Here is a 14,204-nt window from a genome sequence, read left to right as displayed (position 1 = left end):
ACCTGAGGCCCAGTACAGGCTGTATACAAAACCTTCCCTCTGCCTCCAGGTCGTGGAGAAAGGAGGCCCGTACCCCCTGATTGTCCTGCCCCAGTTTGGGGGCTATTGGATCGAGGACCCGGAGAACGTGGGCACGCCGACCTCCCTGGGCAGCAGCGTCTGTGAGGAGGAGGAAGAGGACAGCCTCAGCCCTAGCACATTCGGCTACAAGTTGGAGTGCAAGGCCGAGGCCAGGGCTTACCGCAGGCACTTCCTAGGGAAGGTAAGATCCGGAGCCTGGGGGCTGGGAAACAGCCTTCAGAGGGCATACACAGGACACCCGGTTTTCTTCAGTGCCTCTTTCCCTCCCTTCTCCTCCCCCACCCTGCCGCCCTTCCAAGGCTCCTGCCTCTGTCCTTAGTGAGGGGGTGGACACACTCTTCTGGGGTGTGTGTGGTGGGGCCCTGATGCAGGTATGCTGAAATCAGGAAGGCCCAGGGTGGCAGGATCTGGTGGGCACCCCCACTGGCAATGTTTCTGGGTGCGGTGGGATGGGGCATGTGCACAGGTGAAGGAGGGTGGTAGGAACAGGTCTGTTCTCACATCTTGAAAGTCTCCATTTCCGTCGAACTTGCGCACATCTCTCATGTCCTCATTCAAGTAGGTCCCCCAGGCACCTGTACTGTATGCTGAGCTGTGAGCCGCTGATTGCTGAAAAGTGATAAAGTTACATTTCTTTAAATATATCCTGCCCTTCAAACTTGCCAGCTTTCAGAAGCCCCAAGAGCAGAATCGGAGTCTCCAGCCTAAGGCAGCTTTGCAGGGGCTCATTGGAGGAGCAGCATCGGGCCAGGCCCTGAGTTCCTTGAAGTACATTACAATGCACCTTGCAGGCCTCCTCCCCAATCCCCCCCTTCCCCCCAAGCAGCAAGTCTGAGGTGGGCTCCCTGACCCGGAAGAGGCCCACCAGTCTGAAGGGCCCAGGCTCCCCCTGGGTGGAGATGCCAGCCTTTCTCCTAGCCATATTCCCACAAATTGAATTAGCAAGGTCTGTCCTACTAGAAAGTAGATGTGGAATCTTCTGATGAAGAACCTGAACTTCTCTCAGGGCAAACGTGTTTGAACCTGAACCTGTCACTTACAAGTTGTGTGACCCTGGACAGTTGCTTCACTTCTCTGAACATCAGTTTACCTATCTGTAAAATGGGGATGATGATGTTATATCACCCTTAGGTTTATTCTCCAGCTTACAGGAGATTAAGTGTTCTTCCCTCAGTCTAGAACATCCTGAGGGCTGGGCTGTTGAACCTGCTGCTTTGGTTACCTCTCCCCTCCCATCTCTTCTCCCCCAACCTCAGTGACAGCCATAGCAGTAGCATCTTTCTCTTCTGCCTTGCTGTGGGGGCTTCTCACTCCTGGTGAAGGAGGTGATTTTGGGGGCCTTATCTGGAGGGTCCCTTCCTGACGGCTAACATCCGACTTCTGTTTCTAGGACCATCTCAACTTTTACTGTACGGCCAGCAGTCTGGGAAACTTGCTTCTGTCCATCAAGTGTGAGGAGGCTGAGGGCATCGAGTACCTTCGGATCATTCTCAGGTGGGGCTGGGCCCAGAAAGACCGGTCAGACCAGTCTGGTCTCCTGTGGGGTGGGGGTGCCCCCCTCTCCCCCCCAACTGGCTGGCTGGAGTCCTGGGGCCCTGTCTGCTGCCAGCAGCGAGCTCAGGTGTTATTGCCAGCTGGCTGACTGCAGGAGCACAGATGTGTCCTCGGTGCTAGGTCACTTTTCCCATACTCCCCCTGCCCTCCTCTCCTGTGGGTTCTGTGGGACAACAAAGTAGGGGAGCACTGCGGGGTGTGTCTCCAGCACAGGTGGATCCTGCAGCATCTGTGTGTCTGCTGGGCTCCCTGAGATGCTGTGTGGCCATCGGGAGCCCGGGCTGTGCCAGGGCCTCTGGGTCTAGAGTCTGCCCTTCTCAAGGGCAGTAACCGGAGTTACTGTTTCTGTTTGGTTCAACTAAGGTGATTTTCAAAACCTTTTACCAGGACCCATGGGAGGGGCTGGGGGGCAGTGATGATGAGTTATGCACCTCCCCCCCCAACCTGTTCTCTAGAGGCTAAGGGTCTACGGGGAGGTCTACGGACATCACGTTAGTGATAGGCGTGGGACGCTGTGGGCACAGGGTCTGTCTCACTGGTCTCTGTCCCTGCTGGACTGGTAGAGAAGTGGGGAGGCCCGGCGTGCGGCCGAGTGCTGGTGCTTTTAGAGCTGTGCACCTGTCCAAGCGTCCATTTCACGTTTCTGAGTCTAATTGGAAATCCTTGAAGGCATTTGGACAAGAGCGATAGCAATTCTTTTTTCCTGCTCAATTTTCAGATAAATAAGTGAGAGAACAGGGACTCATAACCTTGCTGTGGGAGAGGGAAGTGTGTGTGCTGGGGGGGGGGTTGTAGGAGGAAGCTGTCAGCACCCATCCAAGCTTGATTTTTTATTAAGAAAGAAAGCACTTTTCCTTACTGAGGTTCAGCAGGCTCGTAATCATATTTGCAAGGCATGGGAAGAGTCAATTAAATCACAAGAACCAATTTTCTGCGGGAGTAATACCTGGACCCTCATTTCCAAATAGGATTTTGAATGAGGTGAAGCTCTGCAAAGAAAAGTGTTTCTTCTTTTTAATAAAAACCAGCCCCAGATCGGGTAGGATTTTTGCTTAAGATGACAGTCGAACACAAGGATCTTGCTCCTTGTCCTCATGCTGCCTTTATCTGACATGCTGCCTCTGGGTTGCAAACTAGAGAAAGATGCGAGAATTCAACACACACTAAGATGATTTTTGTTTTGATAATCTATGGGGAGCAGCACCTACTATGATGTAGGTGACAGAGTTGAACCCAGTTTCCTTCCCTGAGGAACAGTGTGGTATGGGAATGTATGAAGTTGGAGGAGAACCCTTTATTCCTTCGCAGTGAGTATGAGCCTTGGAAGGTTCCCTGGAATGACCCAGGGATCTTTGTACATAGAGACATTTTTGTTGTTTGGGGTCAGTAGCATTTGAAATCACTGTCCTGGGAGCCAAGGGCTAGCTCAGATGTGGCTTTCTCAGATAGAAGCCAGTGAGAGGAATGGTGGAGAGAAGCCATATACCAGCTGGGTGGTTGGCTAATCACATCGTGTATTTGGAGTGATGGCCAGACCAAATTGGCAGCCAGGCATAAAGAAATTGGCTCCATGGCTTAGCAGCTTTATCAGACACAGAGAAGAAAGTATCCAGAGGTGAAATTCCCTGTTCAGCTTCCTCCTCATTCATGCAGGGTTCTAGATCATTTATGATCTCACACTTAGGCTGACCAACTCTCTTGCTTAACATGTGGAGATAGGCCCTCCCTGGTGGCGCAGGGGGTTAAAGCACAGCACTAAGAAGCTTAAGCCACTTCCGCATGAGTTCGATTCCCACCTGCCCTGGAGGTGACCAAATGGCGTGGCAGACCTCTCCTGACCCGCCCGCTGCTCCCCTCAGCAGTGTACTGCATTGATCTGCCTGTTCTGCTCCCCGCTCTGTCTCTGGTGAATCCTCTCACCCTCCGCATCTCTGGCCCGTACCCCAGTTCTGTATGCATAAATAAATAAATCTTTAAAAAAAAATCTGAAGATAATATCTTTTGTTTTAATAAGATTTATTTATTTATGCATACAGAACTGGGGTACAGGCCAGAGGTGCAGGCGTGGTGAGAGGATTCACCAGAGACAGAGTGGGGAGCAGAACAGAAAGATCTATGAAGTACACTGCTGAGGGGAGCAGCGGGTGGGTCAGGAGAGGTCTGACCCTTCTCCTGGGGGCCATCCCCCTGGCTGGGATCGAACTCATGCTGCAGTGGCTGCAATAGCTTCATAATGCTGTGCATTAAGCTGGTGCGCCACCTATTTTGTATTTTTTTTTTCTCCTTGAGTCTGGCGCCTTAGACCACTCAGCCATCCTACTTCGTATTTTAAACAAACTTCTAGAAAAAAATAAACCCTAGGAAAGAAAAGACAAAAGATTAAATAATGGAGAAACGAAAAAGTTTGCTAAGTTAAGGGAATAATATAAGAAAATGAAAATTGCCAAAAAGAATTTTAGTGGTAGAAGCTACTATCTGAAGTTGTCCTTAGGAGAAAATTCATTGCCATAATTGGTTTCTTATTAAAGAACAAAGACAATATTTGCATGCTGTTATTGTCAGTAACCTTTCTGTGCCTCAGTTTCTTCATCTGTGACATGTGTGATTTTTATCAACCTTCTAATTATGGGGTGTTTACTATTATGTGCCAGAACCCGCCTGATACACAGTAGATACTCAACAACAGTAGCTGCTCTTATCATTCATATTTTCCTTAAAAGAGTGAGAAGGAGGGATTAACAAAGATTAAAGCTGATATAAATTGGAAATAAGCAGGAGACTTGATAAATCTAGGCTACTTTTGGGGAGACAAAAGTATCAAAATAGATAACTAGCCAATCAAGTAAAGATAAAAAGAAAAACAATGATACACAAAATTAGGCATTAAAGAGGCACATAACCACAGATGTGAAGAAAATGAAATAATTATTCATGTAATATTCAACCCGTGCAATTAAATTGGAAAATTTACTTGGAACAGCTGCCTTTCTAGGAAAGTATAAATTGTCTGATGTAATTTAACCTGAGGGGAAAAATCTGAACTGATCATTGACTAAGGAATACATTGAAAAAATTCTTCAATAATTCTCTCTCCAAAAGTTTCTATCTATAGATGGTTTGCAGGTATTTTTAACCTTTAAGGAACATATTTCATGCTATTTAAACTGTTCAAGAGGAAAAAAAATATGGAAAGCTTCTCACTTAATTCAACAACGGTTAAAAGATTCTCATGAAAAATATTAGACAAGTGAAATTTTAAAAAAAGAAAAAAATAGAGGGAAGATTACTTATGATATAGACATGTGAAATTCTAAACCAAATACTAGTCTCAGTAATTCAAATCCAAGTAATCTAATAACAGAGAAATTCATTACACCCAGAAAGAGTTCCTTTAGGAATGCAAAAATGGCCAGTATCAGCAAATTCATTCATTCATTCATTCATTCATTCATTCATTCATTCATTCATTCATTCATTCATTCATTCATTCAGTGTTTGTTTAAGGCTTAGTATGTGCCAGACTTTCTCTGGGCGTGGAGATAGTGTGAGGAGTAAGCTCTTCCCTCTGACCTGGCTATAGAAAGCATTCAGTATGTGTTAGCTATCCCCATTCCTGTTCTTATTTTCACCTGTTTTCTTATGGGTTATTATAGATGAGTGAGGGTGGTCTGAGGAGACGTGCAATGGGGGATCTGAAAGAAGGTCAAAACAGCTTGAACACTGAGTATGTGTCTGAACGTGTCTGAGTGTGAGTGCGTGGATGATAGAGAGGTCATTCTGGGAAGGGAAGAAGAGATTAAATCAGTATTTTGGGTTTTTTTTTCCTGTCTTTTTCTATTTTTTTTTAAAGAGAAAGGGGCAACATGTGAACTCCTGGGTTTGTAATATAACCTGTCATACATTCATGTTCCTCTTTATTCTGCCTCTTTCCCTACAAAGTACACATGGGTTGTGACAAACTAGTGGGAAAAAAAAAATCAGTAAGTGAATGTTTGCAACAGCAAAAAAGCTGGGTCATGTGTGGACTATGTCTAGGAACTTTGAGTTTATCTTAGCATGGAAGAGCCACTAGAAGGTGAAGGCCATGCTCAGGTTTGCACTGGGGAAGCTTCTCTCTGGATGGAGTGGGGAGGGTGGGGTGGGGGAGAGGCGACAGAGGGGAAAGGCAGGCAAATCCGGAGGCTGGATGTCTGAGGAATGTGATGATTGTCACATTGACCATGCAGATGTGATGTGATGTGAATGGTGCCCCCAGAGCTGTGCAAACCACCAGCTCTGATGGGAATAGAATCAGGGTGTTTTACACTAAGGATAGAGAAAATGTCAAAATACATGGAGAAATTGACATGAAGAAAGATAACTCAAATCATCAATGTAAAAAAGATGGATTTACTGCTGATGAACTGCAAATAATTGTACACTTTCAAAGTGGCTTAAAAGTAAGTATATTTACTTAAAGAGATAAAGAATAAGGCCCTCCCTGGTGGCGCAGCGGGTTAAAGCACAGCACTAAGATGCTTAAGTCATTTCCTCATGAGTTCAATCCCTGCCTGCTCCGGAGGTGACCACATGGCGTGGCAGACCTTTCCTGACCCGCCTGCTGCTCCCCGCAGCAGTGTACTTCGTTAATCTGCCTGTTCTGCTCCCCACTCTGTCTCTGGTGAAGCCTCTCACTGCCCCTGCACCTCTGGCCTGTACCCCAGTTCTATCTGAATAAATAAATAAATCTTAAAAAAAAAAGATAAAGAATAAATATCATGTAGAAAAGGGCTAATAAATTGCTAGAATGGATGATTAGAAATGAGTCAAGGATGAATACACATGGGTATAAAAGGATAACAAGTGGACTTGTTGGACATAAAAAAATAGTTATTGACACAAGAAAACTCAATGCATTAGGATAAAATCTAATCTATCCTGTTCAAAGAGTGAACTTACGAATTGGAAGATAGTCTTGCAGAATTAATCCACAACGTAGCACAGCTAGAGGGAACAAGTGTATGAGAAAGGAGGTAGCACCTCCTTCACCTTCTGAGAGTCCCCAGAATTTGTCTTAGAGTTTTAAAATAAAGACGTGGAAAAAGACATGGGAAACTAAGAAACTAAGATAATGTAGCAACCTTAATATAGACAGAATGGCATTTAATAAAAAGTGTTAGTGGAGACAAGGGGAGTTGATTTCATCTTCACACTAAGCTATGTGCTTGCTCCTGGCCTGAATTATTATTTTTTGCATTATTTATTTAAAATATTTATTTATGCATACAGAAATGGGGTACAGCCTGCGTTGCAGGGGCAGTAAGAGGACTCACCAGAAACAGAGTGGGGAGCAGAACAGGGAGATCGATGAAGTACACTGCTGAGGGGAGCAGCGGGTGAGACAGGAGAGGTCTGCAGCACCATGCGGATCACCTCTGGGGCGGGGATGGAACTCACATAAGCAGCCACAGCTTGGCTTAACTTAGCTTCACAGTGCAGCGCTTCAAATCTCTGCACCACCAGGGAGGGCCCCCTGGCCTTGATTGTTTAACGAAAGCTTTTTAGATCCCAGTATCCCGACTGCCTTACTGTTTTTTAAATTTGTTTCTGAATTTGTTCAGAATCCAGACAGGGAAGATGCCTTTTATTGATCCCTCAGCTCCTCAGCTTCCACGATGATAGAGAGAGCTGTCTACTGGGAAGATCAAACAGTCATGAGTTTGTACCTAGTAACAATCTTGAACTTGAGAAAACAAACACTGATAGGAATATAAGGAGTAGACAAATCCTAGTGGGAGATTTATAAATTTATGTAATTTATAAATTATAGTGGGGGATTTCACATTTCCATCACATTTCTCAGAAACTGATGAGCCAAGTAAAGAAAAAATTGTGAGCATTTAGATTTGAACAGTACAATTATCAAATTTAATCTTGTAATATACTTTCCCAATCAGCAGCAGGAAAAAAAATAACATTCCTTTCATGCCTATGTGGAACATAGAATTTTAAGTTAATATGTTAATTCAATAGACTTCAAATAATTACTGCCATGTAGATTATGTTCCCTATATATAGGACAATTAAATTAGAAATCAATTATTAAAATACTGAAGAAAAATCTCATACATTTAGAGAGTTAAAAGAAAATGCTGAAATAGCTCATGGGCTAAAGGGAAAATCACAAAAGAACTGACAAAATATTTAAAATTATATGACAATGAAAATACCACCTATCAATGTGTGGGATGAAGTTAAACTGGTACTTAGAAAAAGATGTATAGTTTTTAATACATTCATTAAAAAAGAAGAAAGATTAAATGAATAAGTGTGCAGGTCAAGAAGTTAGGAAAAAAGTAGAAAAAAAAAACTCAAGGAAAATGGAAAGAAATAAAGATAAGAACAAGCTAGTAAAGTAGAAAGAGAAAATAAAGAAGGGTGGAGACAATCAACAAAACCAGAAGTTATCTCTTTGAAAATTGTTAATAAAAGGGGGCCTCCCTGGTGGCCCAGGGGTTAAATCTCAGCTATCACTATAGGGCCTGTGGCCAGGAGCTGCCCCACATGACGCAGCAGACCTCTCCTGTCTCACCTGCGGCTCCCTTCAACAGTGTATTTCAGTCCATCTGCCTGGACTGCTCCCCACTCCCTCTCTCTGGTGAATCCTCTCACTCCTCCAACCCCCTGCACCTTTGTCTTACACCCCAGTTTTTCTATGCATATATAAATAAATCTTTAAAAAATTAATAAAACAGATAAACCTTCAGTTAAGACTGATTGAGGAAAACAGAAGATGCAGATAGTGTCAGAGTAATAAAGAGCTACAGCTACAAATACAGATGAAGTCCTCAGAGGATACAAAAGCAACTTTATATACATTTGATAAATCATTTTATAGAAAAAAATTATCAGCTTTGATCCAATAGGAAGTAGAAAACTTAAACATTGGTCACTGAAGAACTGACTTGGTGGCCAAAAATATCCTCCCACTAAAAATAGGCTCATAGATTTCACAGGTGACTTTTAGGGGCTATGCCACCTTTAGGGACAGAAGATGCCCATGTTCTACAATCTATTTCCAAGGATGGGGACTCCATAGCAATTTGTGAGCTGGAATAACACCTTGAGATAAAAGCCTGACTAGGTAAGTACAAGGAAAAAATATAGGTCAGTGTCGTTATTAAACTTAGATGTGAAATTCGAGATAAAATATTAACAAACTCATCAGGATATTTAAAAAATAATGCATCATAAGCAAACACAGTTTTACCCGTGGAAAGAAAAGACGGTTCACAAAAATGTTATCCACCAGGTTAACAGATTCCAAGCCATACGATTATCTCATCAGAAGCAGAATAAGATTCAATAAAATCCAACACTTTCATAATGTGCTAAATGAATCAGGGGAACAGGCTAAATTTAGAATCTTAGGGTGAATCCCTTTATAAAGTGACTTTCATTCTATTTATATTTTGAATAAATCCAGATTTTTCAGATATTAGGTTTTCTTTTCATAATGGTTTAATTGTATAGGAGAACCCAAATTTATCCAGAAACTGTGCTCAATTCTTTGGAAGAACACACATCCTTAAACAAACCAAAAAATAATGCTGAATTTGAAGGTGATTATTTGCATTTCCCATATTTCAGATGCAGGCAGTTTTACCAGGCAGGGTCTTTAAATATCCATCTCCTAGGAGGTACTTAGGTAGGACATCAGGTTTCCACCCTTTGCGTGTGGGGTCCAACCCACAGGTTGGGTGAAATAAGGCAAGTCTGACCCCAGGAGACCTGAGGCAAGTGGTTCTTTCATTGGTTTGCTGTGACCTCAGCACTTCCCATGGGGTCAGTGATCCCCTTTTCTCACCGCTATCTGCGTGTGCAGGTCCAAGCTGAAGACGGTGCACGAGCGGATCCCTTTGGCCGGACTGAGCAAGCTGCCCAGTGTCCCTCAGATTGCCAAGGTAAAAACCTACCCCTGTTACAAACCAGTGTTATCTCCAAAAAGGAGAAAACTTACCCTTAAAAGAGGGCTGGCCAGGCCCTCCCTGGTGGCGCAGCAGGTTAAAGCACAGCACTGAGAATCTAAAGCGGCTTCCGCATGAGTTCGATTCCCGCCTGCCCCGGAGGTGACCACATGGTGTGGCAGACCTCTCCTGACCCGCCCGCTGCTCCCCTCAGCAGTGTACTTCGTTGACCTGCCTGTTCGGTTCCCCATTCTGTCTCTGGTGAAGCCTCTCACTGCCCCTGAGCCTCTGGCCTGTATCCCAGTTCTGTATGCATAAATAAAAAAAGAGGGCTGGCCAGTGGTTGCTGGTAGAGGCTTGTCCTGGGTGGGCTGTGCCCAGGGGCAGGGAAGGCTACCTGCCTACCTCCCTCACCCTTGACTGCATGATAGAGTGGGGGAGGTTTTGGCAGACACCCCCATCTCTTCTCCAGCCTCCTCATCTCTTCCTTTCTGCTGAAGCTGCTCTGGGAACAGTAAAATGTATGGTCTCCGCCCCCGAGTTCACAGCTAGTTCAAGAGACAAGAGAAATGGAATAATGGGGCAGGAGAATGTTGTGGGAGGATGGGGTGGGGGTGGCCAGAGGAGATTGAGGACCCCCTCAGGAAGGTGCCAGTTGCTGGTCGTGGGGCCCATGCCACTGCTCCTGGCTATTGGGAACTTGGGTTAGACCCACACTCTGGGAGTGTAAGGTGGCCAGAATTGTCTCATATCTCCATCTTTCTGACCGCCATCTTTCTGAAACCTCTGGAAGGTTAATTGACTTTTCTGGGCATGTGACAGTGAGGTGCGGGGTCAGGGTTCCCCCAGGCTCCCTCCTACCTGCCCTAGAGAGCCCACTCTTGGTTAGGAGTGCAGATGCTCTCCATGTATTTGGCCCCTGAACTCTGTTTCTCTGTCCCTGCTCAGGCTTTCTGTGACGACGCAGTGGGACTGAAGTTCAACCCCGTCCTGTATCCCAAGGTGAGGACCTTTACCAGCCTCCCCTGACCCCACCTGCATGTCAGGAAAGATTTGTGCACATGTGGCTTTATGGGAGGGTCTCTGTGCTCACCCCTCGGCAAATTGGTCCACTGGGAATACATCCTTGCTTTGCCCTGCCCACCTGAATTGGCCCCAGCTATTGTGGAGGTGGCAGGGCTGGGGCGGTGGGGACCACTTGTACCTCCCTGAGGCCAGTGCTGGGGTGGTAAGTGATTTTACCTAGAGCTGGGGGACTGGTGCTAATCTGGTCAGTCGTCATGGGGCGTACAGGGACAGAAGGCAAAATCCCACCAAGAGATAAGGGGCCAGACTGTGGTTCCCCATCGCCAGTGTTACTGCGGAGCGGAGGCCTTCTAAGCCTCTGCTGTGTGCTGGTTGGCTGGTTCTCTGTGATCAGTTTCCTCAAGACTGGCCTGCTCTTGGTATGGATCAATAGTAACAAAACAAATCAAGGAGCCCACTCAGGAACAACTCCAGCATGCATGGTGTGTTGCTTCAAATTGACCACAGGAGGGGACCCAGTGCACACACTGTTCTAAGGACCTGAAGACAGAGGCAGAGGGCTATGTTTCTGGGCTTCTGAGCCATTGCTGTGGCGGCTGGGGCTTGCTGGAGCTGGTCTGTGCATTTCCTGACTCCAGTGTGATGACCAGGACTCATCAAGTGGGGAAGAGCCCTTTCCTGGCTGGGACACCTAGAACACTCTGGAAGAAATATCTCAGATGTTCAAATGCACATGGCTTCTGCCCATGTGCAGTGGCTGAGCTAAAGGCAGGGTCTCTTCCTGCACAGAGAATGTGCCAGAACCCTTCTTTCAGGCACCTCTTCTCAGTCCTCTGAACATCTGTGTTTACTCAACAGTAATCTGTTGCACTCCACTGAACGTTTTCTATCAGTCCCCCCTCTTTGTAATTAAAGTTGAAATTGTGAGGTTTAACCAAACATTAAAACCCATCATAAAGGCCTAACTTAACTACAAGGTTGGCAATTTTTGTTGTCAAATCATACCCTCTGAGAGGGCCCAGTGACGCTCCTTTGCACAGTGCTAACTTGGAAAGCCTCTGGCTCTGGTGAGAAAATAAGAGCAGCTGCATGTTTATATTTTCTATGTCCGAAGGGCTGCTTGGTCTGGCTAGGATGCTCCTCTGGCAGAGATCTCTTTTTAAAATTTGTGGAGTTGAGGAAAAAAAAATTTGTGGAGTTGGGCCGTTCCTTGGATGGTTCCACCCCCTAGACTCATCCCTGTGGCAGGTGGGGGCTCCCTCTGGGATGGGGCAGCAGCCCTCTTGCAGGGGCACCTCCACTTGCTGGAGCAGCTGGGGGCCTCACAGGTACACAAAGGGTGTGACCAGCGCCCACCGGCCAGTCGTGCCTGGCTTGTTCTTCCCCTCAGTAACCCATGGCCAGATCTCTCCTTTTAATTGACGGGGATGCCCCACGAGCACCCAAACGTCCCCTCCCAAGGATGGTTCAGCTCTGGTCTTTCTGGAGGGTTAGGTGGTGATGGTGACTGCTGCTATGTACCTTCTTCCCAGCACTGATGTGCCTGCTCTTACTCAGTCTCCACACCACCCATGTCCATGGGCCCAGGGAGATGAAATTGCTTGTTCAGACCCACCTAGGTAACTGCAGTGCATTCAAAAGTCAGTTTGGTCGCACAGTAGGAAATGACCCATGGCAGGGTTTATTTTTCCCTTTGCCTGTCAAATGAGGGTAGTTCCTCAGGCGGCTCTGCTCTGAGGCCTCTCATTCTGTGGATGGGAGCTGAAGTCTTGAGGAGCAGCGCTGTGCTCATCAACAAACGGGCAGACCTTGCTCATTGCACCCTGCGGACGCTTGACATGTTGAAGGTGTGTGGCCCGTGCTGAGCGGGGTAGTGGTACTGTTTTTTCCAACAGCATGTGCTCACTTCATTTTTCATGTTTTAGCAATAGAGGATTTTTTTTTTTAAGTGAAGGCGTGTATATATTTTTCTGGACATAATACTGTCAAACACTTTGGGCTCTAGTGTAGTATAAACACATTTTGTACATGCACCGGGAAGCCAAAATATTCTTGTGACTCACTTTATGATTGTACTGGCTTTCTTGTGGTCTGCAACCAACATACACCATCTCTGAGGCGTGTCTGTGCTGCTGATCAGAGGGGCAGTTAGAGCTGACACCATGGACCCTTCGTAGGCCAGTGTTGGGGTCCTGGGCTTCCCTTCTTAAACTGCAGATAGAACACGGGAGTACAGTTGCTTCCCGAGGCCTGCTGCACTCCCAGAGCGCCCAGCTGGCCCTCCTGGATGGGAATGGAGGGTGATGCAGAGATTTGGTCTCCACTGGCAGAAGCCCAGGTGCTGGGAAATAGCTGAGGCCTTTGGGGAGTCCTCCTACCACCTGCTTCTGACTTCACCCTTCTTCTTCCTCTCCTGGTGTGGTGCCTCACACCCCAGGGCACGTTCCTCACTGAAATGGGTGCCTCCCCTTCCACTTGCTTCCTCGATGGCCTCCTAGTAAGTAACTAATTTGAGTGATTCTTCTCTCTTCCCAGGCGTCCCAAATGATCGTGTCCTACGATGAGCATGATGTCAACAACACATTCAAGTTCGGAGTCATTTATCAAAAAGCCAGGCAGGTAAGCACCGTGATCCATGCTGGGTGATATGTCTTGTGGCTTCTCTTTGAGGGCCCTTACTCACCTCCCCCCTGTATGAGGTTCTTAAACATTCTGAAAATAACAATCACCTTCCAGGTAGAAATTCCATTGTAGGTGGCAGTATCTTCAAGGTAGACTACTACTCACAAAAACCTCCCTGCAAATCCTTTTAATAGTAACTCAGCTTTTCTTTCTTTTTAAAGATTTATTTATTTATGCATACAGAGCTGGGGAACAGGCCAGAGGTACAGGGACGGTGAGAGCATTCACCAGAGACAGAGTGGGGAGAAGAACAGACAGACAGATGAAGCACACTGCTGAGGGGAGCAGCAGGCTGGCCAGGAGAGGTCTGCTGCGCCATGTGGGTCAGCCCCAGGCCAGGGATCAAACTCATGCCGAGGTGGCTTTAGCCTGTTAGTGCTGTGCTTTAACCCACTGCGCCACCAGGGAGGGCCGTAACTCAGCTTTTCATACAGCAAATTCTAATTCTTCCTGGCCACTTCAGCTTATAGTCATCTATGGGCTGTTGGTCACAAGGAAAACCTGACTGGACAGAAGCCAGTGGCTTAGCACGAACTGCTCTCTCTTTGCTCGACATTCTTCTAGCTGGGAATAGCACCCCTCACCCCCTAAATAAACTTCAGTAGTGAGCCAGCTATGTACATTCTTCCCAGCTCTGTTCAGAGATGTCATATTAGTAGCTTGAACCAACCTTGGTGGAAATATTTATACCATGGAAAATGCCAACACCACGGCTTGTACTTTTCCCTTTTAGAGAGCTGGTGGTTATAAAACTTTCTCACTTTACCACTGTTCTCCCACCTCCATTTCTTGTAGCATTTACCTGTTGCTATGACCAGAATAATGCTTCTCAAAATGTGCTCCAAACCCCCCCCTAGGTTAAAAACACATTTTTTAAAAAAAGATTTATTTATTTATGCGTACAGAACTGGGGTA

General features: G+C 46.1%; 1 protein-coding gene across 3 annotated transcripts in view; it reads left to right on the top strand.

The window, feature by feature from the left end:
* The window catches only part of RAP1GAP2 (RAP1 GTPase activating protein 2), a 217,561-nt gene that overhangs the window by 164,857 nt on the left and 38,500 nt on the right, over nt 1-14,204 (top strand). For all 3 annotated transcript variants that reach the window (XR_001145542.1, XM_012726333.1, XM_012726334.1), the window contains 5 exons: nt 50-262; nt 1,472-1,575; nt 9,500-9,578; nt 10,530-10,583; nt 13,143-13,226. Coding sequence is in view for 2 of the 3 variants with exons in the window: in XM_012726333.1 (XP_012581787.1) it covers nt 50-262; nt 1,472-1,575; nt 9,500-9,578; nt 10,530-10,583; nt 13,143-13,226 (534 nt within the window). In the remaining variant the exon portion in view is untranslated. The remainder of the gene's footprint in view (nt 1-49; nt 263-1,471; nt 1,576-9,499; nt 9,579-10,529; nt 10,584-13,142; nt 13,227-14,204) is intronic.

The sequence above is a fragment of the Condylura cristata genome, unplaced genomic scaffold, assembly GCF_000260355.1.
Source record: "Condylura cristata isolate star-nosed mole 26May11 unplaced genomic scaffold, ConCri1.0 scaffold00017, whole genome shotgun sequence".
Lineage (NCBI taxonomy): Eukaryota > Metazoa > Chordata > Mammalia > Eulipotyphla > Talpidae > Condylura > Condylura cristata.
Note: the sequence above shows the minus strand (reverse complement) of the source record. Positions and strands in the feature narration are given on the sequence as shown.